The sequence below is a fragment of the Drosophila gunungcola genome (assembly GCF_025200985.1).
Source record: "Drosophila gunungcola strain Sukarami chromosome 3L unlocalized genomic scaffold, Dgunungcola_SK_2 000009F, whole genome shotgun sequence".
Taxonomy (NCBI): domain Eukaryota; kingdom Metazoa; phylum Arthropoda; class Insecta; order Diptera; family Drosophilidae; genus Drosophila; species Drosophila gunungcola.
This window is the reverse complement of record NW_026453181.1, coordinates 2,074,916-2,098,412: the sequence shown is the minus strand read 5'-3', so window position 1 is coordinate 2,098,412 and position 23,497 is coordinate 2,074,916. Positions and strand designations below refer to the sequence as shown.

At 41.0% G+C, this 23,497-nt stretch overlaps 1 protein-coding gene across 2 annotated transcripts in view; it reads right to left on the bottom strand.

The window, feature by feature from the left end:
• Positions 1-1,536: 1,536 nt before the first annotated feature.
• The window catches only part of LOC128259863 (Ig-like and fibronectin type-III domain-containing protein 2), an 82,750-nt gene continuing 60,789 nt past the window's right edge, over positions 1,537-23,497 (bottom strand). For both annotated transcript variants that reach the window (XM_052992471.1, XM_052992472.1), the window contains exons 3-18: positions 21,539-21,632; positions 21,258-21,428; positions 21,057-21,194; positions 19,369-20,491; positions 18,334-18,547; positions 17,370-17,643; positions 15,483-15,800; positions 14,155-14,501; positions 7,068-7,221; positions 6,863-6,998; positions 6,196-6,388; positions 5,884-6,130; positions 4,591-5,269; positions 3,530-3,843; positions 3,219-3,463; positions 1,537-2,457 (exon numbers count right to left, since the gene is read on the bottom strand). In XM_052992471.1, the coding sequence (XP_052848431.1) occupies positions 2,041-2,457; positions 3,219-3,463; positions 3,530-3,843; positions 4,591-5,269; positions 5,884-6,130; positions 6,196-6,388; positions 6,863-6,998; positions 7,068-7,221; positions 14,155-14,501; positions 15,483-15,800; positions 17,370-17,643; positions 18,334-18,547; positions 19,369-20,491; positions 21,057-21,194; positions 21,258-21,428; positions 21,539-21,614 (5,046 nt within the window). In that variant the 5' untranslated portion in view covers positions 21,615-21,632 and the 3' untranslated portion in view covers positions 1,537-2,040. The remainder of the gene's footprint in view (positions 2,458-3,218; positions 3,464-3,529; positions 3,844-4,590; positions 5,270-5,883; positions 6,131-6,195; positions 6,389-6,862; positions 6,999-7,067; positions 7,222-14,154; positions 14,502-15,482; positions 15,801-17,369; positions 17,644-18,333; positions 18,548-19,368; positions 20,492-21,056; positions 21,195-21,257; positions 21,429-21,538; positions 21,633-23,497) is intronic.

The following is a 23,497-nucleotide window of genomic DNA, read 5'->3' as shown; positions in this document are numbered from 1 at the left end:
CGATACATTTTTGATTAACATTCTGACATTCCGATTATCTTGAGTGTTGCAAGCCAGAAAAATTCCAATGTGAAAACACTTTTTCTCTGTGTGGAATTTGAATGGATGGGAGGTCGCTTATATGCCAAAATGCTTAAGGATTTTAAGCCTTCCGTTGTTTGACATTTATGAAGTTTACTCTATCGCTGTTTACACGCCTTGCTTCAATCATACGAAAAATCTGCTAGATTTCACTTTCCGCTCGCTTTTGCTTATTTTGCATAAAGAATGGCGCACGAGTGTCGTCGCCGGGACTGCGCTGGTAACTAAATTATAATAATCTCTGGTGGCGCAGGCTGTCACTATGATGGCATCATCCGTATCAGTATCAGATCATAACGGATTATGAGTGTATCATGTCGAGCGGCAGCAAAACTCCTCCATTGGGGGCCTCTCTATCTCTTTCGGATATTGTACTCGTAATAAAAAGGAATTTACATATGAAAGTTAAACTTTGTGCGCATATCGCTGGCTGTTTTCTCCTTCATCGGATGCGCCCTTTTGCTAATAATTCCAGTGCGAGCGTGTGTTTGAAGAGGCACAGCTGTGTGTGTGTGTGTGTACTAGTCGCCATAACGTATGCAACATTACACGAGCAAACATCTGACGGCATGAGGCGAGTGGAGCTTCCATCTTCGTACTCATCAAAATGAGAAGCACTGAGGAATGCGTAAACATGAGAACGATGCGGCGCAGGACGAAGGTTGAGGTTCAGGCAGGAGGAGGCGACGCACACAGGCATCTTTTAATATTGTCCTCTACCGTTGTTTACATACACTTGGGGAAATCAAACACTCGTTACAAATGCAAATGCTCAAATTACAAATAACAAAAAAAAAAAAATTTAACAAAAATCACATCAAACCAATATGGTATTTAAATATCAATTTGGATTCTGGTAGTGTTTAGTTAATAAAAAAAACAATTAATACTGTCGCATTCATTATTGAAGGCACATAAGAAATTTGTGAAGTTCATTACGTAATGCTCTATTTAATAGGGTTGATAAAACAGTAGTGCTACTGTCGATGGCCAAACAATTTAGCAAACATCGATGGTTTGGGCTCACCATTGGTTTTTATTGATATTTCGTTTTATTTTTTTGGAGGCAGAAAAATGTTCGATACTATCGATATTGACCAAAACCGATAACCAAAAACTATCGATAGTGCACAACCCTACTATTTAAGAATTGTTCAATGACTAGAACTTGTTAATATAACTTTTATGAATGTCGCTGAGCTAAACTCACAGAGAATTGTTTATTTAATTTATTTATGTGAAAATATTTTGCAAACTTGTTTATAAAATGTCAGTATTAACCAAAAAAATACAAAAGAAGCTCTACTTATAAATTAACAGTAAACAGAACTAAAAGCCATTAAGCAAGACAACAGTAATTGAAAGATAATAGATAACGTTTATTTTAGCACAACTTCAGACCATTTCAAGCAAATTAGCCCCAACTAAAGCCAAGATGAAAACACATTAAGCATATATAGTTTTTACTAATCATTGGTATTTTTTTCTCAATCAGTTTTGCTTAATTCATTACCAATTAGTTAATTATTTTACATCGTTTTTGTTTTGTTATGTTTGTTTTTTTTTCTGGTTGAATCACAGTTACATACTAAAAATTTATTACTTATTACAGGCTACCCAAAAGATTTTTGCAAGCAAAAATTTACTGTTACCCAACGTTTTTTCTCGCAATGCATTCTGTAAAGATGTCACAGTGCACACTGTCTACGTGTGCGTGAGTGTGTGTGCTTGTATTTGTCAGTGTCTGTGTTTTTGTTTTTATTTCTGTGTGTAAGTGTAGTTGTTTGAGGTTGCGCTTCGCGCTGTTTACACGGCCTATGTCTACATTTAGCGTATATATTTCTATATATATATAGTATATATATAAGTTCGCTAGCTATACTTGGTTTGTTTTCGTTCATGGTTTTGTTGTCTGTCTCTGTGGTTGTTGTTGTTGTTTTTATTGTTATTGTGCTACGTTTATGGCACAAGTTTCTTAAATCCAGCACCTTCTTGGCCAAGTTTGAGCTCTTCATAAATTGTGGGATTTACTTCATTGCACTGGGTATTGCTGAGCGGGTTGTGGAAGTGATGCGCCGCATCTGCCGCACTTTTGTGTTGCTGATGTTGCTGCTGCTGCTGCTGTTGCTGCTGCTGTTGTTGTTGCTGCTGCTGTTGTTGCTGCTGCTGATGGTGCTGCCTGTTCCCCGCGAGTGTAACACCTGCCGAGGTGGCCGAAGCCGCTGCCGTCGGCGCCGTTGTCGTTGTGGATGTCGTCATTGTGGCGGCAATGCCATTACGACCATGACTGTGACTGTTGCCGCCGTTGTTGTTGCTGCTGCTCATCCCATGGTGGCTGCCATTTTGCGTCGTGATGGCCGATGTGACAGTGGGTAGCTATGGCCGTTCATTCACGTTTATGTCCGTGGGGGGTGTTGACGTGTCGGTTAGAGGGGGGTAGAGAAACACATTGACAGTTATAACATAAAAAATAAGTAAATACACGCCTACGAAAAATATACAAAAACATACAGCTATAATATCACTAAACAAACTTTGGCCAATACACGGAGTTAGGAATACAAGCAAAATAGGTGAGTTAGGAGTTAGGAATACAAGCAAAATAGGTGAGGGTCGAAAATCGACGGTGCCGACAATATGATATCCAGTACTGATTTAAGTTTTAAAACTTTATGGGCATAGTATATTCTGTGGAGTCTGTTGTTTCAACCAAAGCTCTAAGTTAAGAAATGGTGGAAAATACGGACATTTATTCTACTAAAGTGATTCTAAAGATAATGGCTTCAAAAAATTGTCTTTACTCCGAAACCTTATGAAAAAATGTACCTATAATATACATTTTTTTAATTTTGAGTTTGGTTATTATTAAACTTGTTTTAAATTATATTTACAAATGATTTACTATCGTTATTTTGATAGAAAGGGTAAATTTATAGAGAGAGCGGGCTGTGAAAAAATCCCAGACGAAAGTATATATAACATAAATATAGTTTCTCAAGTGACCCAGTGACCCACGAAGATAAGAAAAATGGCCTTTTTCTGCCCCTACCGTATATCGTATATACCCTAATGCTGTCGAGATACCCCTTTAATAAAACAGGATGATATAAAAAATGGCAATCGATCGTTGTACACACCTGCACCTGTTCGAGGCCCCTGGTGTAGGTGGGATTCTCGAACGCTACGTTGCCGTTGGCCGACTTTCCGTAGCTGGAGCGCTGCCGGCGATAGAACACAATGGCCGCCGCCGCCAGGAGAATGGCCAAAATGCTGGCCACAATGCCGCTGATGGTGCCCACGGCACTCGAGTAGCTGCTCGTGGCCGAGGTCACATGGTGCTCGCCGAGCGTAAATCTAATCGGATCTGTGAGCACACTGGCACCTGCAAGACAAGCCGGCAAATTAAAGACCGGCCACTGCCACTCCGCAGCCGTCGAAGTTAACTCACCGTAGCTATTGCCAGCCTTCACCACCAGCTCGTAGAGCACATCCTTCTTGAGGCCATTAATGCTTATTGTTGTGTCCTTTACGTCGATGCGTCGTATCTCGAGAGCAGCCATCGCGTTGTTGCCGCCGCCCATACTTGTTGCATTATTCATGGCGGCCACGGTATCCATTCCTGGGTTCTCCATCGAGGAACTGGCATCCGAGGAACCCGGGGAACCCGGGCTCGAACTCGACGTTGGCGGCAGCACGGCGGCCTCGTGGTAAAATATTCTGTAGCCGTCAACGGCGCTTGGATTCTTTGTCGGCGCATCCCATCTGTAATGAAATAGTTTTCGTAGAGCGATGGCGCCGCATTATGAGTGCTCGGTAATATTGTTGCAGGCGCACAACTAGTCTGGAATTTTAATAAAATCTAATGCGGCACCGGGTTCAGGGTGCTGGGGTGCTGGAGTCTGGAGTCTGGAGTCCCCTCATCAACCTTTGACGTTGACCGAGTGTATTAAATTGAGATAAAAAAATCTCAGCTTTAATGGATTTGCGGTCTATTAGTGGCGCAGCCCGTATACACACACATATACACTAACCCACACGAGACGATGTGTGTGGCGCAGAGAAGGATAATGAATGTATTGGGTTTGGTGCGCTAAATGGATGAGTCTACTTCCGCTTCGGACAAAAGTGTTTAAGAGCTTAGTCGGGCGATGTAACGTGCCCCACATAGTTTGGGGGCTTAAAGCCAAATGGCTTCTGCTCGGTTAAACTTTATTTAGGTAGGACACTCGACAAAAATAGATTTTTATTAAATCTGAGTTCCTAGGTCAAAATTGTTACTTGAATTAAAAAAAATTAAGAATTAAAAAAAATCGTATTTTTTTCTACTAGTTAAAATTATCTGAAATTATCTGAAATTATCTGAAAATTGTCTTGAAATATTCTTCCAGAAATATATTTCTAAAATATCGTTTTTTACTTACAATATGTATCGGAAAAAATATTATCTTTATCTCTTGACAAGTTATTATATGATTTTCTAATAAAAAAATTAGCAAGTAGTCGACTTACCTTATGCTGACTTCGCTATCGGAAACCACGCTGACCACAATATTCTCCGGCGGTCCGGGTAATCGATCGCGATTCTTCTCGAAGCAACCCACAATGGTTCGAGCGTACTGTAGACTGCAGATCTCCTTGGAGCGGACTGATTCTCCGCGGCACCAATTCAGACACTTTCGGGGAACGTGCTCATCCGCACAGCAGGATCGATGATCCGATCCATCGGCGGCGCACCTCATCAGCTTGTCAAAGTCCACAATGCACTCAGGTCGATCCGCAATCGCATCGAAGTCCACATAATAACTGCAGGCACTGCGACAGCCCATCGTGACATTTTGGTCGGCACAGCACTGGGAAACGTTGTGATTGAGCGCCGGCGTATTGCGTATACGCACCGATACCGGCGTGGTGGTGGCCCCAAAGGGATTATCCGCATGGCAGAAATAATCACCCACATCGTTGGCCTGCAGCTTGCTGATCCTTAACGACATCGTGTATATTGAGGGCCGTGATTCATTGGCTTTCACGGATATAAAGTAGTTGCCGCCATTTATGACGGGCACCCTTCCATCCTTTTCTCTCCAGAAAATTGTCTTTGGTGCTGGCTTGGAGTCCACAGTGCATCGCAGTTCGATCTCATCGCCAATGTTGGCTACGGTGATTCCGGCTGCCTGGATCTTGGGAGGATCTGTTGAAAGAAATTGTATTAAGATATAGTAAGGCAACTTATTTAAATAATTATAATTTGCTCAGCTGCTCATTAACAAGTCTTAAAAAACCTTAAACACTTCCTGTTACTCGGTAAAGTATCTTTCAAAAATTTGTATTATATAATTTTATGCAATTAATTTACTAGGTAAATCATTATAAATTTATAAATTTATTTCAAGAAGTCGCTAAACTAAAAATCAGTCTTGTCTCTTTGGGATATTAAATTAATATAAATCTTTAATAAAAATGCTAACAGGTTATATCGACATCTCTTCTTTGTCAACCATCACCAATGTAATTTTGTAAAGACTTTTTCACTATTTTAATTGCGTTGACAGTTTTATTATAAAAGCCATGTCTATAACTATAGAGTTTACTCTATTGTACAATTTTATTTTAAAAAAATGATGCTTCCATATGTTTTATGAAGTATTTAGAGCTTACTTAAAATTTAAATGAAGTATTAAAATTATCAATTCTAAGAACCTTAAACGTTTTTCCTAGTATTCAGCACTTTTTTTTAGGAAAGTAAGGGTAAACCCTTGACACCATAAGGCAGCTAAGCGAATTAAGCTGAATTGCATTACTCACAGCATATGTTAACCCTCCTTGTGGCCTGCATGGGCACTCCGTAGCCGTTGTCCGCGTAGCAGGAGACGTGCTCCATGTCGGCTGACACGTTGTGAATGACCGTGACCATGTGCCGCGAGGTGTCCTGCCGCACCAGATGTCCTCCCACGTAGAGCGAGATGGTGGGTGCCGGGTTGCCCAAGGCCAGGCAAAGAATGGTCATGGACCCGCCCTCCGGAATGTTGTCCGCCGGATGCACAGTGGGGGGCTGCAAGTAGAGTACACCTAAGTTACCCCGAAAACAAGTACGCTGCCGGCTCTGTGAGCACTCACATCCACGAAGGCGGGCAGGGCGGGATCGGTCCAGGCCACCAGAGTCTCGGAGGGCAGCGAATCTCCCCGCTCGCCCACCGCCTCCACGTAGAGCACATGCTGCGAGCTCGGCTTCAGGTTGTTCATCCTTAGCCAGGCCAGCTTCGTTTCAATCTTTATGAATTGCTCGGCCCTCATGGCCTTGTGGTAGACTCTGCAAGTGAGGAATATTGGGAAAGGGGGTTTACACACAGACACCGAAACACAGAAACATGTGTCTAAAAATTATTATATAAATTTTTACAAAAACATGGCATAAAAAAAAATTTGGTTCTCTGTTTGAAAACAAATTTTATTTATTCTATTTGTAACTATAACCTTGTTAATCGAACAGTTGGAACACACACAAAGACAACCCTTTTCTCAAAATCATCTTTCCTATTAAGAAGAAAATTTGCATTTCCTTTTATAGCTTTTTCATTATTTTTTTAAAATAAATTTATGACATAAATGTAAATGTATACCTAAAATTTAAATACCTGTTTCAATAATTTTTTTAAACAATGTTATTTTATTTAAGCGATCAAGTATTATTTCTTCAATTCAATAAAAATGTTTTTGTGATTTTTGTTTTAATTCTGTAGAGCACAACAAAATACTTTAATTTTGAAATATTGCCCAGACTCACCTGTAGGTGATCCTTTCGTGCGGATGGGCGTACTCGGGCGGCTGCCAGGTGAGCTGCATCCAGGTGGCACTGTGAGCCACGACAGTCAGCGAGTGGGGCGGCGAGGGGGCGCCCCAGGCCACGCCTTCTCCCCGAGCTGCAACATAACACACACAGCGCTCAACAATTAAATCAAATAATTTTGGAGTGCAGTTGGCCAACTCACCTTCGCTGACCCGTTGTTGGTCCGTCGTATTCAGCAGTAGCATGGATGCCGGCAGCGATGTGCCAAATTTTCCGCGCGTCACAACCGTAATGCGGTACAAGGCATTCGCCTCCAAATTCGTCAAATCGATACTCGTCTCATTGGTGGTCAATTCCTAAGTGTATAATTGCATTCGAATGCCAGACGGAACGTTAACGAGAACGAGAAAAAATGTGGGAAAATTGCTATGAATAAAGGGGATCAAAACAGATTAAACATGAAGGGGTCGGCATTGTAGATACCCTTATTTGGATGCCGATGTAACGGTATTTAAGTCGATTAACTTTGTAAAACAGATAAATAAGAACTAACAATTTACATATAAATGTTTTAGTTCGCATTTAGCTATATACATGTATTATACCGTATATATCTTATAGTGAAAATCAATCAATAACTTTTTTATATATTATAAGTCTGTAAACTCTTAGCCAGATTTCCCCTAAACTTAAATTTTGTATATCCTTTAATTTTCCGATTAAAACCAATTTGTTACACCTCCTACTGAGTTTGAGTTCCCTTTAAACGAATAAAAAATGGTCAACATTGCTATTCCGTTCTATAGTCCATTCTGTTTTGCTGCCGTCTGCTCGTTGCTGTGGTTTGGCTTGATTTCGCTGAAAGACATGTCGCCATGATTAGTACTTTTTGTAATTGCTGACACGCAGTGCAATTTGTGGTATTTAGCCCGCCGAATGACACCACACCCTGTCTTCTACATCATCCAACCAGCTGCATCGTCATCAGAGTCATTCGCAGTGTGCCATTGTCGCAGTCATTCAACTCATCGGGGTTTTCTGCTGGTCCCTGTCCCTGTCGCTGTCGCTGTCTCTGTTTCAGGTCCAGTCCCACGTCCCCAGTGGCGTTATTTTGTTTCAAAAGCCATCCTCGAAATTGACAGCTATATCTCGGCCGCTGGTCTATGCATGGAGTTTTGCCGCGGACAGCGGACGGACAACCCAAACACCCCAATGTGAACCCACTCCACTTGCTGCAAGTCCACATTAAAAATCGTTAGCGTAATCTGTTGGTGTTACAGCTTTGGGGGCAGATAGATCCGCTGCCCTGTGGAAATTGTGCGGCGTATGGGTTAGTAATAAAAACACAAAAACTCTACATAGAGAAAACAAACAATGGCATGTAAATATGACTGGTATAATGAATAACTGTTTTAATTTTGTCTTCTGGAATATAACTTTTTAATTATAAAAGCATGTTTAACAATAGACAATAAACCTAAACCTAAGCGTATACATATATAGGTTTTTTAAATTTAAAGACCATTTTTTGGCAAGATGGAATCTATTTTGGAAAGAGTTAAACACAGAACAACGGTTTACTCAAATATTTCTTTGAGGGTGTGTAATTGGAACCCAAATATTATGGTAAAGCTAAATCATTTTAGAAAACTTTATTGTAACAAAAATTATTGCATTTTCCGTGAACGTTTTGCAAAATCTTCTTGCTAACTTTGGAATATTGTAGGCAATCTTTAAAGCCCGAGCCTCGTACACCCTACAATCTCAAAACCCATCTCAATCATTTACACATTGAATCGCTTGACTGCCTGATGTTGCTGCTGTGATGATGTTGCTGCTGTGCTGATGTTGCTGCTGTGCTGTGTTGCTGCTGTGTTGTTTCGTTCTCTTTCGTTTTTTAATCTCTTGCAGATGTCGCAGTCGCGGTGCGGTTTTTGGCCTTTAATTGCATTTTTGGCTGCGTGGCCAGTGCGAAAAAATGCGGCGCGTTAAGTAATTTATTTCGTTTTATGGCCAAGCGTTGTTTGTTTTTTAAAGCAAAGTCAGTTCTGGGGGCAGCCAACATTAACTTGTTTTTATCAGCAGAGTGACAGTGGCAGCAGCATAGCAGTGGCAGCATCATCAACAGCGGGCAACCGGCATTTGTTATTTCAGCTACTTAGTGCTGGCAATGCGCTAAAATGATTTGATTTGAGTGCCACGCCCCCGAACGCCGCCCTCCCCGGCGGCACACGACGAGCTTATCCGGCGTAACGAGTCATTTTGAGTATGTAAGCCAATGTCAGAGCGATGTTGGACATCTGTTCGTGGAGCCAGTTTGGCCAACATCTCTAAATATGTATGGAGGTTCATCTCGCTTTTGGTTAGAAGTTGACTTTTGTTTTGTTTTTTGGCATGCCCGGGTCGAGTCGTAAATCTCAATTTGCGGGGCGTTCGCTTGGCCCTGCTTGTGACAACTTGTGTCAAATATGATGCCGAGCAATGGACCCATTTTAACCTCAGAATCCGTCCGAAACGGAGTCGGTGAGTAGGGGTTAAGGACAGAGATAGAGACTTCACTTGACACAGGTACTCTCCGATAAACTAACTAGAATTTAGTGCCCACTGCCCAAGAGAATAAATTGCCCGGCTCAATACTAATTTCCTTCCATTAGAAACTTATCTAAAACGCATTAAATTCAAAGCCGAAAAAGATTGTCAAGGCAAAAAGGGAAAAACGATTTATTATGCTCTCGACAGCCCCTTACAGAAATAAAAAAAAGGGCAACACTAATAGCAGCCAAAGGACTTTTAGTTGGTCGTCCTGTGTGTCGCTTTTGCTTTGCTTTTTCAGTCCCCTTTCGTAATTACATTAACCGCAACTTAAATGTGCCACAATTGGCATGACGAGCTGGTCCTAACTGAATAATTAATAGGGTTACCTCCCAAAAATCAAGGTAAGTCCCCAGCAACTACTTGAGTCAATAGCTGCTCAAAATGCATAGCGCGATGTCCTTCGCTACTTAGCTCCAGCACTTAAGAAAATTTATTCTTAAATTAGAAACCATTTTTCAACAAAAAAAATATTTTTATATCTCTGACATCGACTTACATAATAATAGCTTAGTATTGTGTCGTCTACTGCCTATTTTTTAATTTGAAGACCAAAAGCCCTTTTAACATTTCTTTAAGTTTTTCTTTTGTAATAAAAAAGAAAACCTTTAAGACAAGAACATATAGCTTAGTTTATTTGTTTAAATAGAAAATTTATGTAGGATTAACAAATTTATACCTTTTTGCACTATCATTTTTAATAAGGGAAAAAAAAATGCAGTCCGTGAAGGTATTTTTTTTCGAGTGTGTATCTGCTACATCTGAAGTCCTTACCCCCAAACGGGAGTCACTCTTCGGCCATAAAACTAGGTCCCTGGTCGCTCATTTAGCAGTTGCCTTGGTCCGAAGTCGACTGCAGTGACAAAGCACATAATCGCCATGGCCTGAACCCCTTTGGCTCCTTCACAGCTGTATCAGAATATTTAATGTGTCTAATTTCTGGCATCGTGGTCAATGCCTTTCCTATTTTTTTTGCTCCTTTCCAGCATTGCCGGCTATATTAAAAAGTTTTTTATGGTCGTGTGTTTGGCAAACACAAACACAAATAGGAATAAAAGTCCAACTCCAACTAACGCAGAGCGGCGGCACTAAAAATCATCACAAAAGTTACGTTCGTTTTCGGCCAGAGTCAACAGAGAATCATTCGAAAGCAACGACTGTGGAGGAAAACCTTTTATTTCCGTTTTCCCGCTCCCCGGCCCGGCGCCCCCTTTTGGCCATGCCCCCCCTGATGGTATGTAATATCCTGTAGATTCGAATAATGTTTTTGTGCGGCTGTTTGTTGCTGATGCTGCTGGTGACACAATGCCGGCCGTGCATTGGCGACGAATAGAAATTGCCAAATTATTGGCACTGATTCAATCAGGAAGGGTTGCAAAAACACAGCGGGCTGCCGGCGAAATTACCTTTAATATTGGCTGGGATTGGTAGTTTAAGCACAACTTTTCGCCAGCCATTAGTCTTGGCCCGGCGGTTCGTTGCCCCAGCCTCTGCATATCTGACACGTCCCAAAGCAATTAAGTTTGTCCATAAAAGTGTCACACTGAGTCAACGCATTGCATGCTGCTGCCGAGCTGTGCCGATAGCCACGAACTTATAGATGTATAGTATGCGATACAATAACCCATTCAGTAGGGGTCGCGAGGCGCGTTTAAGCCATTTGACACCAACGAGCAGCGCTGGTGGTGGCACCGCAAAAACTGGCAAACTGAAAAGCATTTAAGCCAAGCCGAAGCCAGCCCCGAGTAAAGCCAACAGCAACAACATGAACCGCAACAGCTGCGTGCACTGCTGACCAAAGTAAGCAGAAGCAAGAGCTGGAAACAAAAAATAAGCAACCAACAGGGCGAATGAATTTTCCACAACACAATCAACAAAAAACAGCTCAGAGTAAAAGAAAAAAATTCGAGCTAAAGCTGACACCGCACAGTATCTTCCATATCGATTGGTTCTCGGGTGTAGAGTTGCTCACGTGACGAAAGATTCTGTCACGATTGTGAGGGGGTTTTTTTTTCGAGCTGTCAATAGAATCTGTGATTCCCACCACTCATGATCAATCATTTATATTTAATCGAGCGAATGCCAATGAATCTTGAAGAGAAGTACGAACAAGCAATGTTGGAGCTTACCACAATTTATCAAAGCAAAGTCTAAGAAACAAAGAATGAAACGAAAACATAATGTTCGCAAGGTTTAGACAATTTGCGAAGAGTTACATATAGATTTAGAGCAAAAAATATAGACATTTTTATACAAATTTTTGTAGATTTATTGTTGGAGTATTTCAAAATTATCTGAAGATAGCAAAATACTTTTTACAGCGAAGTAGTTAATGAAATGCCCTATATAATTAATAAATACAAATATATAAGAAAATTGTAATTATTTTTTTCAAACTACTGTTAGCATAAAAAAATAAAATTAGTTTTTCGTGGTATCAATAATTAATAGTAGATATAAATAAAGATTTAAAGCTTACAAATAACTTTAAATGTTGAACTTGATTATTACATGTTTAAATTTAAAGTTTTTATTTAGGCTCCTTAGCAAATCTCACGGGTTCATCTCCCGTCGATACGCTGATGCTGGAGCATCATTGGCAGGTCGTCGTCGACAGGTTGCAATGGCTGCAGCAGCAACAGCAACATCAATGCCAACAGCATCGCCATCGCCAACACCGACCCCACTTTAAATACATTTCTGTGCGCATCAACACGCGACAAACTCTTGCCAGGCTTTTGTTGTTGCCGTATTGCTGTATTTTTTAGCATTTGCTAGTTTTCGAGGCCAATAACTCTGTTGATGGCCATGGCTGATGCTGCAGTAGCCAAGCAGCAACAGCAACAGCAGCAACAGCAACATCAACCAGGCCCAGCTGCTAGCAAAGCGCGTTGATGTGTGACAACAACGGCCAATAACTACAACAACAAATGCAACAACAAAATGGCAACAACAATAATAAAATTGCAGCACCAACAATTACAACAATACCAATGGCAGAGCCAACTTTGGCCCGTTGTTTGGTTTTGGCTACTCTTTTCTTTTTTTCTCCATTCATTTTTTTTTGCGGATCGGCTGCAATTTTTACCAGTTTATAGTCACGTTTTGCACGTTGCCAATACATATGGCGACCATAAGTCCCCCAACTCCTTGTCCCAGTTGAAAAGGCGTCAAAAACTTTTCCCGTGGCTCTACAACCATCCAGACCTGGAAACCCCCCTTTAATCGATGTTTTGGACAGGGTTCAAAGATTATTACACTGAATTGGATTAGCGTTGGCCAACCAAAACTATCTGGCAGAGTTTGCATATTTATTTTAAAATATATTTAAGCTGAATATTCTGGTTTGAGAGGATTGCACTTGAAATTCATTTGGGGTTCGGTCAAAATCCATTTGATTTTATTCGCTGGATAAACAATGGCCATCGATATGTAAATTTAGTGAGATTTAGCCGATGGCCTAGGAATTAAATAAATAATTGAATAATTGGCTTAACTGCAAACATTACTCATACGCCGTGTGTTTGGTCATTTTTAACTTAGTCTGCTAGGCTGGGCAGAAATTAAAAAAGGAATAAATTTTAAGTTTTCAATTACCCAGTTGGATAGTATATATTTTTTTGATTTGAAATTTGTGTAATAGCCAGTGAAATTTGATCCATCGGGGGTCTTTAATTGTGCTTATACGATGGCCATTTCATGCAATAATTTCATGAAATGAGAAAAATAGTGTGTGTATAAACACCGTTTCATGAGTGAAATGTTAAAGCGCAACCAACTTAACTCGCTATAAAAAAGGTGGCAACGCCGGTCGTAGAAGTCAGCAATTGAAAGTAAATTCTTCTCTTCCCTTGAAGGTCATTTGTTATTGTTGTCTTCACTCGGCTTTATTGTTAATTAATTTTTCTGTTCGCTTTGGCGTTGGTTAAAGTACTAACAATATAATAATTTAATTTTAAGGGTACACGTCTGGTATTTCTGGTAATATTATATTATGCATTCATCTGTGTCGCATAAACAGGGAATATTTTGATTGCTTTCAATTAATTTTTCATAATTTAATCTTGACACATTTCCTAACAATTATTTGAGTTCAATGATATGCAAACTTAACTCAAACTAACCAAAATGCTAAATTTCTATGCCCCAATGATGATTGCTATCCAGCAGAACTGCCACTTCATTTCATAATTGAACAATTAGTATAACCTCTCACGTTGCTCATACGCCATGTATGTGGCAGCGACCACTATATCTACTAATATGACTGCTTGTTATGGAAGCAATTTCCTGTCCCCGAACTTCTTCATTAACTCTGCAACCAATTTAAGTTCTCCCCCGTCGGAAAGTTGTTGAAACGGTTATTGTCCTGACTCCCCGGCCTCCGGCGCTCAGACAAGGCAATTTGTAAGCTCTTTTCAATTCCATTGGCACTCGAATATATATAATGTCAGCATTTTGGCCCAAAAGGCAAATCGTAATAAGGCGACCGCCCGCAGGCCCCAATGCAAATGAAGTGCTCCATTGTGTGTGTGAATCTGAGTCAGACTCTGAGCCTGCCCGGCCAAAATAAAAAGGAAAAACTTTTCCGAGCCAACTTACAGGTGCGGAAAAAGGAGGAAAGTGGGGAATAGTTCTGCGCCGGAAAAGTTTGTGCTGATAGAGACGCCCTATTGTCCAACCCGATATATACTCACATTTTCCAATTTGGCAACTGTCTCGTACATGGTCATGTTATTGACTTTGCCATACTGAACGACGAATTCAATATCCTCCGTTCCAGTTGTCCCACTTGTGGCATCGCCGGCAGCCGGCACATCCTTTCCAGCAGCAGCAGCAGCAGCCGGATTCCCATTGGCAGAATCCACGGCACCGGCTGCCAGTTCATCGCCGGTTATCATGTCACCTGGCGATGTGTTTACGTTGCCACCGCTCCTGTTGTTCGCATTATCCACATCAGGTTGGGCCCAGGCCAAACTAACGCTGCTCTGGTTCACAAATGTCGCATGCACGTCTTCCGGCGGTCCAGGGATATTCTGTGTGCCTGTTTGATGGAGGAATATTCGAGAGCAGAGTGAGCGAGCGGCTTTGTTTTGTTTTATAATGCAACTTTAATTGGCCAATATTGGTTTTGTCTGCCTGGCTGTGGTTGGTTGCCGTTGCTGTTGCCTATGCCGATGCCGTTGCCCCAAAGCAGTGACCAAATAATTTAGCGCACAATGCCGTGCAACAGTGCGTATACTCGACGTGCACAGACACGCCATTAAACAAACAGAATTAGCTGCAAACACAAGCCCAACGGCAACCCATCGACAAGGCCACAAAGATGGATGCACCACAGGGTGTGACCAGTGGTGTAGACATCTGCCTGGCGGATATCTGTGACTTCCAGTGACTGAGAGAATTCATTTAATTCGTGTGACTCTCCCTTAAAAAGTTAAAAATACATAAAACAAATGCGACAAGGTAAAAAAATCACTGATTTACTTTAAGTGCAACACACTTGTTCGCTTTTTATAACATTGTAGTTCATATATGTTATGCGTATATTAGCATGTCAGAAAAGTTGTCAAAGAACTAAACCTAATACATAAATATTTAGACCAACTAATTTAATCAAATAGCATATTTTTCACAAAATAACCCGCCTTAGAACGAAATTTAAATGTATGTGTTTAATTTATTTTTATTTTAATATTACTTGTACGATTTGTTATCCAATTTAATTATAGATTCATTTTTTAAATGGTTATGTTATTTTATCGATTTTATCAGTGATTACTAACATTTTGTTGTCATAATATATTACTCTAAGATACTCCAAATTTCCATTTGGCCTATATTTTGCCTTTGAATCACATGGTAGTCGAATGCAACTTTCCCAATTAAAAGCGAATTGCATGAAATAGAATCAAATGAGCTGATTTCATTCACTGGCAGTCACAACTCGGTATGCAATCTCAACACTAGACACTCGAGGAGACAAATACCAGAATGTGGACGGACGGCCATGATAACTACTCACCTTCCTCGAAACACTGCAGAATGTTGCCGGCATATGATAAACAATCGGGCACATTGCTTGTCGCTCCCGACGTGGACGATGACGAAGAAGATGATGATGTTGCTGCCGCCGCATTGCTGTTGCTGGTGGCAGCAGCAGATGTTGCTGCTGCTGCTGACGATGATGAGGACGATGATGTTGCCGCTGCAGCCGCCGATTTGGTGGTCAGACCGAGCGGCATGACGCCGCGGCAAAGGGGCATGCAGGCGTTAATGACGCCGCGGCGACTGCAGCACGGACTGTGATCACGTCCTCCGGCTGCACAGCGCGCCAGGATTGCTGCGGATTAGAACGACCAGATGGGCACAAATGAGATGGCTGCTCGGGTAATATTGTGGCGAAATTTGCATAAACTGCCCGGCCAGATACGGCTCATTGTGCTCTGTTATGGAACAATTTGTGACATGAACTCATCAATTCTGTCCCGCTTGCCACTCCAGTTGAGATGATTATTTAAAGGATCTGGCGTGAGTCGGCAACTTGGCAGCAATTTACAGGAAATTAACCGAAAGATTTCCTATCATTGACTAGGTGACGGGTAAATTGGGTCGAAACTCTGCCCAGTCATCGGGGGGTGACTGGGATATTTTTGGCACCGAGTGTTTTTTGAAGAAACATAAAAGGAAGACTATGTAGAAATTCTGAGAAATCACAATTTTAGGACGAGCTTTTGATTGCTCGAAAATCAATAATTATTTGCTTTTGAATGCGCTTTAATGGTTAATGCGTTCAGTAATATTTTTAGGTACAAATGGTCTATTCCTTTTGATTAAAGGCCCTTAAACATGATTGATATTTATAATTTATTTAAATTAATAAACCTTTCAATATAACACTCTTTAAATATCAAGAATTTTTGTATTTCTAGTAAAATAATTTGAGCCAATTAAGACGTTAACCGTTCCTTTATGTTTTAATAAAATGTTTAATAAACAATTTGAAAATTTGAGATTCTAATGCCAGGTTGGCCATAAATGAACAGATTAATCCAAAAAAAAAACATAATTTTAATTGCGATTCTCAAAATTCTATTATGGAACAAAAGGGGTAAAAATAAATAGTTTGCTCATAATCCATTCTTCTTTTTGATTAACTTCTTAAAAATTTTCGAATTACATTTAAAGTTTTTTTTTAATCTGAGATGCCGAAGTGTCTTAAAAGTCGTGATTTCAAGACAATTTACGATTTTAAGAGTATTTTCAACTAATAACATATTTTACAAATAAAAAATGGAGCTTTTAACTGGCCCATGTAACTTTCTAAACAAGCTATAAAAATGTAATTGCCCAGTTTTAAATTTTCATTTACTAATTAAGTAAGAATCTTTCAGACATTTTAGTACCCAAGTAAGTTAAGCCATTGGAATTAACCTTTACATGTAATGGGAAATAAACAAAGCTCTTGGATCAGTTATGAAAAGCTTTGTTTACTCTCACTGAAGGGGTGCTCAGCTACGTTACACAGTAGCTCCTCTAAAATTACATAAGCCCAGTCAAACAAAAATCGTGCTTCTGCCAACAGACTTGGATGGTATAGCCATTTCACAAAATTCCCATGCATTTAGCAACAACAAATATCCCTGTCCGCTGTTTGCGGGAATCGAGCTCGTCTAATTAACTTAAAATTGATTTGCATAAGTATGAGAATTCGTTATGCTTAAGTGGGCAGGGCGTCACTTAATATTCGAAATTGCAGCGGCAGACGGAACTAAAAATGCAAAATGAGCTCATTAAATTAACAAAAGTCCACAGGACAATGGCTGGTCTATCCTGCCGCTAATTAGTGTTCTCGGAGGCTGGGAGCATATTTGGCCGGATGGGAAACCCCGAAAATCCAGCTGTTACTTACGCATTTGGGCTCGGCACGCAGGGCCCAGTCGCTCGATATCGGACAGTCGAATGTTGTAGGAGCACAGGGGGGCGCACTGGGGCAATAGTCCTGAAGCCAGACAGCAGGTCGTCATGTTGTATCTGGTGGCTGTCGGCTGGACCGGCTCCGCCGCCAGAGTCCGGGTGATCAGGCGCGGGGAGGCCTCGCTCTTGCCGTATGCGTTTATCGAGACCACGTAGAACTCGTAGTAGATGTCCGACTCGAGACCCTCGAGAATCAGCGGCGGCTGGCGCTGCAAAGCTTAATGAATTAGCCAAACAATTTGGGGAATGGCTACTGGAGGCAGCAGCTATTTGCACTCGAAAGAAAATCACGTTCCAAGCGTAAGAACTTAGTTATTTATTTTAAGAGTTTGGAATTCCTTTTTTTAACATGATTCCAAAGTAGTTTTTTAAGAAAATAAGATAAGTATAACTTTATTCGAAAGAAATCAAATAGTTTTTTTTTTAATTATAAAATGATTAGTAAGCTATTTCCTCTAAAGACATTTTTGTAAAGCATTAATGAAAATCTATATTTAAAAAAGAATTATTATACGATACTCTTTACTCTAATAACCAATAGTTGATACCTATGTATCCGACAGATGGCGCCAGCAATGCTTTTTGTTCGACATGTAAGACATGCATAAAGGTATTTCACTGCTGAGAGTAACGTCAGAGTTTGTATTTAACTTTAATTTTTAAGAAAATCTGATATAATTTTTAGATTTTGAAAAAAGTATGCAAATATAAAACATGAAGAACTCTTTTTAAAACTCAAAATTTACTTTCTGTTCAAGGACCATCATTATAGAACCATTATAAAAAATCTAAGTTCGCCGTTTTCATCACCTTTTCATTCCATCACAAAAACCAAATATGTATTTTCAATATTTCATATTCTTGAAACGTGATTTCCATAATTTTTCCCTGTGTAATACCTTCTGCACGGTCAGATAGTCATCACCCACTCCCAGCCGTCGGAACTTGACGTGATATGTGCTGACGGTGTCGGCCAGGCGCTTCGGCTTGTTCCAGTCCAGAATCACGAAGCTGTCCGTCTTGGCCACCGTCCGGAGCTTTGACGGCGGATCGGCCAGTACGCCGTAGCCCTGGAACAGACAGCTGTTGTACTCGGACATGAAGCGCAGGCATCTGCAAATAAGCGAAGAGCGGAGAGAAGCAGAGCTCCGTAATTGGCAGTCGGCATAAAAACTCATCTTGCGGAGTCATTAGCAAGTAGCATTGTGTTTGGCGCGGGATAGATGTGCGGAATTGTGGGTATGGCCATGAAAAATGGGAATGAGTAGGGATTGATATTAGGGCTTAACGGCCTATGGGTTCCGCAGACAAGGATGATGGGTAGGGATGGGCTGGGTAAGCGGTTAGTAGCGGAAGGAGCAGCTCATTGATGATTATCGATTCAAATTCGAGCGTCTTTATGAGTAGAAGCAACGAAAAGGGAAATTTATGAAACAAAGGCAAATAAGGACAAGGAATTACAGAGCACGAAATAAATGAAAATAATGTTATGACTGGTAACGTTTGTGTTCCAAAAGAAATAATTACAATGTTTTTCTGTAGTAAGTCTGAGACGACAAGACACAAACATTATTTTGAACTATCAAATTTTAACAATAGTACCAGAAGATACATAGTGGAAACAGTATTTTTATGTTACAAAAATTAAGAAAAAGATGCACACATAAATGATTGACTTTACAAAATTATGCATAGTATTTTTTAAATGCCGAAAAATTAAACTAGCTAAAAACTAAATTATAAGCTTTTCCATGAGTGAAGAGATTTAATTATTTATCATTAACCATTATTAGTTGATGACGTGCTAAAACAAAATGTTCAAACAAAAACCTTGAATTTAAAAATTAAGTTTGACAATTAGATTGTTTAATATTTTTCAACACCAAAAAAAGGTTTTTATATTTTCAATACATTTAAATCCAATCCCAACTTACTTGAACAGACTGAAATCCAGTGACGTCAGCTTTCCAGCACATAGGGGAAAGCACGCTGAGGGTATTCCCCTGGCCCGACAACAGGGCGTATGATCGATGTTGTTGGCCAGACAGGTGAAGGTGATGTTCGACCACGGGGCGCACACCATAAAATCGGGCAAGGTGGCCTGGTCGGTCTTCTGCGGATCGCACATCTTGTCCAGACACATGCGATGTGTCATGCCGTTGTCCTCGCAGCACTGCCTCGTGTCCGGGAGTTGGGGCATCGCCTGTTTGTCCGTGGTTCCCGCTCTAGATTCCGCCGCCGAGGCGCTGGTGTGGGTGAAGAACCTCAGCCGCTCGCTGGGCAAACTCGAACCGAATTCATTGGTGGCCGTGATCATCACGGCGTACATGGTCAGCGGGCTGAGATTATTCAGCATCATCTGCGTCTGATTCGCGGGCACGGTATAAAGGCTTATGGATTCCGGGGAATCGGCGGCCGTCCGGTGAACAATTTCGCCACTCAACTCGTCCTCATCAAAGCTGTGCAGGGTGGTCAGGTTCACAGTGTACCCGGAAACCCGCTCCGCCAGCTTATCTGGCGCTGTCCAGCCCACGCTCACACTCGTCTCACTAACATTTTCGATGGTCACAAAGGTGGGCGAACTCGGTATCAGCTGCACTCCCTTCAAGATGCACTGCAGGCCATTGAGTGTGTGCTGGACGCAGGAAACCCGGGTCTTCAACTTGTCCGTAAAGGGAGTGTACTCGCCGCGGCACATGTCCTGGCACAAGTCCGGAATCTGCTTGTCCACGCAGCAGGGCACATGGTTGCGGCCATCGGCCATGCATCGCACAATGCCGGGGAAGTCCCGTTCGCAGGCCTCCGGGTCGATGCCCGTGGTGCCGTCGAGGATGTTGTGCACATTGCAGAACCCCATGCACTGGGTGGAGACATTGGCCCGCTCGCAGCACTCGGTGAAGTCGTGCGTCACCAGCGGTGGCACTTGGCTGGGCCGCCAGAAGCTGCGATTATCCTGCGCGTCCAGCGGCGGCGGCAGCAGGAACACATCACTCGACTCCGCGGTCGCCGTGTCCGTGGAATTTCCGGGGCCACCAGTCGACGAATGCAGCTCCTTGACTGTCAAGGGTTTAAGCGTGAAATTAATTTGCAATGCATGGAAAGAAAAGTAACAGTTTTAAAAACCTAGACAAAATTTAAAATAACTAACAAAAAAATATATTCTTCTTTTTAATGATTTCCTACGAAAAAGGAACTTTAGAATCTCATTATTCATTAATGCTATAATATGAATAATATTAATTAATTTGGAATTTATGAAAGAAAGAAACTATTTATCACAATTTTCTAAAATCTCATTTAGTTTGAGATAAACATATATTGTTGTTAACACTCTGAGTGATATTTCTTTAAATATAAAGTTAAGCAGACCAGAAAACAAGGTCTTGGCTAAAAAATTTCGTAAATTTCTTACACATGACATGGTAACATAAAAAACAAGTTACTTAAAGTTGAACAAATTATTTGTAATGTCTATTTAAAAAAAAAATGTTTCCTTAATTTGTTTGTTAATTAAAATCGAAAAATTTGCTTGATTTTTTTTGTTAAACTATTATTTTAAGTTCTCAATTTTATGTATTAAATAATTGACAATTTTGAGTAATGACTTCGGTTTGGCACTCACCCGTAAGTATGTGAATGCTGCGAAGCACAGGATCAGAGTTGAGTTCGCATATATATGCCCCCGAATCGCTGGGCTTAAGACTCTTAATCAAAAGCACCCAAACCTCCCCACCAGTTTCCAGGTTCTTTCCCTTGGGATCTAATAGCAAATCAAACATTTGGTCAAATATTTTTAACACACGAAAGGATTTATAGAACTTACTCTCATCGTGCAGGATTCGCACCCGATGATCCTTGGTCACCCGGACTGTGCCGGCGGTAAGGATCTCGTCACCCTTCTTCCATATTACCGTGTTGTTCGCGGAATTATCTGAGACTACGCAGGTCAATAAAGCATCCTTGCTCTCCAATATAATTGAAGGTCCGCCGGTTCCTAAAAGTTGTACGAAAAATATTAGTTCAGTTGTTGAGGATAATAATAATTCAATTAAACATTACATTTTACAAAGTAAGTAAAGCAAATATGAAATAAAATAAACTTACCAATTGGCACACCAGACTTAACATAAGTTATTAGCACACATATCGTTATTATATGAACCAGCAAAAGCCTGAGCATTATTCCTTGTAGGATAACCTGCAAAAAAGAAAACAAAGAAAAGTGAGTATTAAAAATTACCTGATCACCTGTAACGTTGAAAGCCAACAAAACTTTAAAGAGCGGAACCACGGAGCAGTGAATATTTTTTCATCATTTTCAACGGCGGAAAGGAAACATTTTGATATTGCAATAAATGGCCGGGTCAGGCGAAACGCCAGTGGCAACTATCGAGTCGGGCAAAGTGAGGGGGCGGAAAGAGGGGGCGTGGCAGATGGCTGACCTGGGAAATGCAGCCAATTGGGAACCATTGGACGAGAGGAAGGAAGCTGGCACGAACAGCTGAAAGTAGCGTCACTTTTGCTTTGGACCCCGTGTTGACGTCAACGTTGCCAGAACATTTGATGTTTGAAAAATAACATTCACAGCCCCTCGAACCACTTTCGCCTCTCCCACATTTTACCTTTCACTCGACTTTCCCCGCCCCCGAAATCCCGCAGGCTGGATGCCTGGTTTGGTTACCTATACCTGTTCGTTTATGGCCAACGATTTTGGATTTTTGTTTAAAAATTCGAACGAGTTTTTTGCTCTTCCCTTCTTTTTCTGCGTTGATAAAATGTTTAACATTGCATTGGTTGGTTTCACACAGCAAAAACTGGTATTCTTGATGGTTAAAACAATGATTAAATGTTGTGACGTATTTATTAATCTAATATGTTTTTTCCATCAAATGTAAAGTTTTTTAATAAGAACAAAACAAAATATACTTTTGTACATTTTTTTAATTTTTGACGAAAGGGGCATGACATAGTAATGCTCTTTTTCAATCATTCATTTTTTATACTTATTGTCCTTAAAGGCAAATCAAATTAAATTTTAATGAATTTAAAACGAATTATTTTTTGCATTTGAGCTTGATGTTCAAACTTTAAATCAAATATTTGTACACAATGTGGTATTAGTTTAAGACTGCAAGTTAATTCTTTTGGTATTTAAGTTAATAGCTTGAATATATTATTATTTAAAGGTTTTATTTGTACAAAAAAAGACAACGAGAAAAACTTTCTTTAAATAATAGTATTTAGTTATTAGCCCTTTAAAGATTAACTTAGCCTAGGCGGCGTTTTGCTCAGTGTAGAGAGGGTTTAGATTTGTTGAAATTGGTTTGTGCACTCTGTGAAAGGTGCTCGGGCTGATTGTACTGTGTGTGTGGTTGTGTGTGAGAAGAGTGTACTTCTACCCGTGTTTGCATTTGTGGCTGTATGTGAGTGCTGCGAACGTGAACGCGTAACTGAGAATTTGTTGGCAGATTTAGCCACCATTCCATGGGTAATGGCAACAAGAAATTGCGTACACTGCAGCAAAAGAAGTGCGTGCAGCTGGGGCGCTTGTATTCAATTACGAGAACGGTTAATCGATTCTCCTAATCGCCGATGGTGGGGGTGGAGGGAGGTGGTAGGGGTTAAGGGTTAGGGGTCCCCTGCTGGCTGGGTCGTCATCAATGACGTTTTTCGTTCGCCTCCCCACTTTCTGACCCCTGTTGCGCTGACAAAACCGCTTAGCTTGCTGGCATTTGTTTGGCCATCAGCGACAGGGAAAAGCACCCATACCTTTTCCAACCCCTCCCCCAAATTTTCCAGCGGGCGGCACTTGTAGGGTTATCAGAGAGGTCTGCGGGGGGGGGGGGTCGTTCCTATGTGAGCACAAGGTGCATAAGGTGGGCTTGTACCTGCCTTTGTGCGCATCAAGCGCATTTCAAATTGAATTTACAAAGTGCGAACGCGATGCCCGAGCACGCACTTGCCACCCATGGAGCGAAGATTGAGTTACCTCTGGTGAAAGGTGCAAGTGGAGTTATGGGGGCAAGCGCCAAAGCTCACCTTTTGTCTAGATGCGCCTGAAAT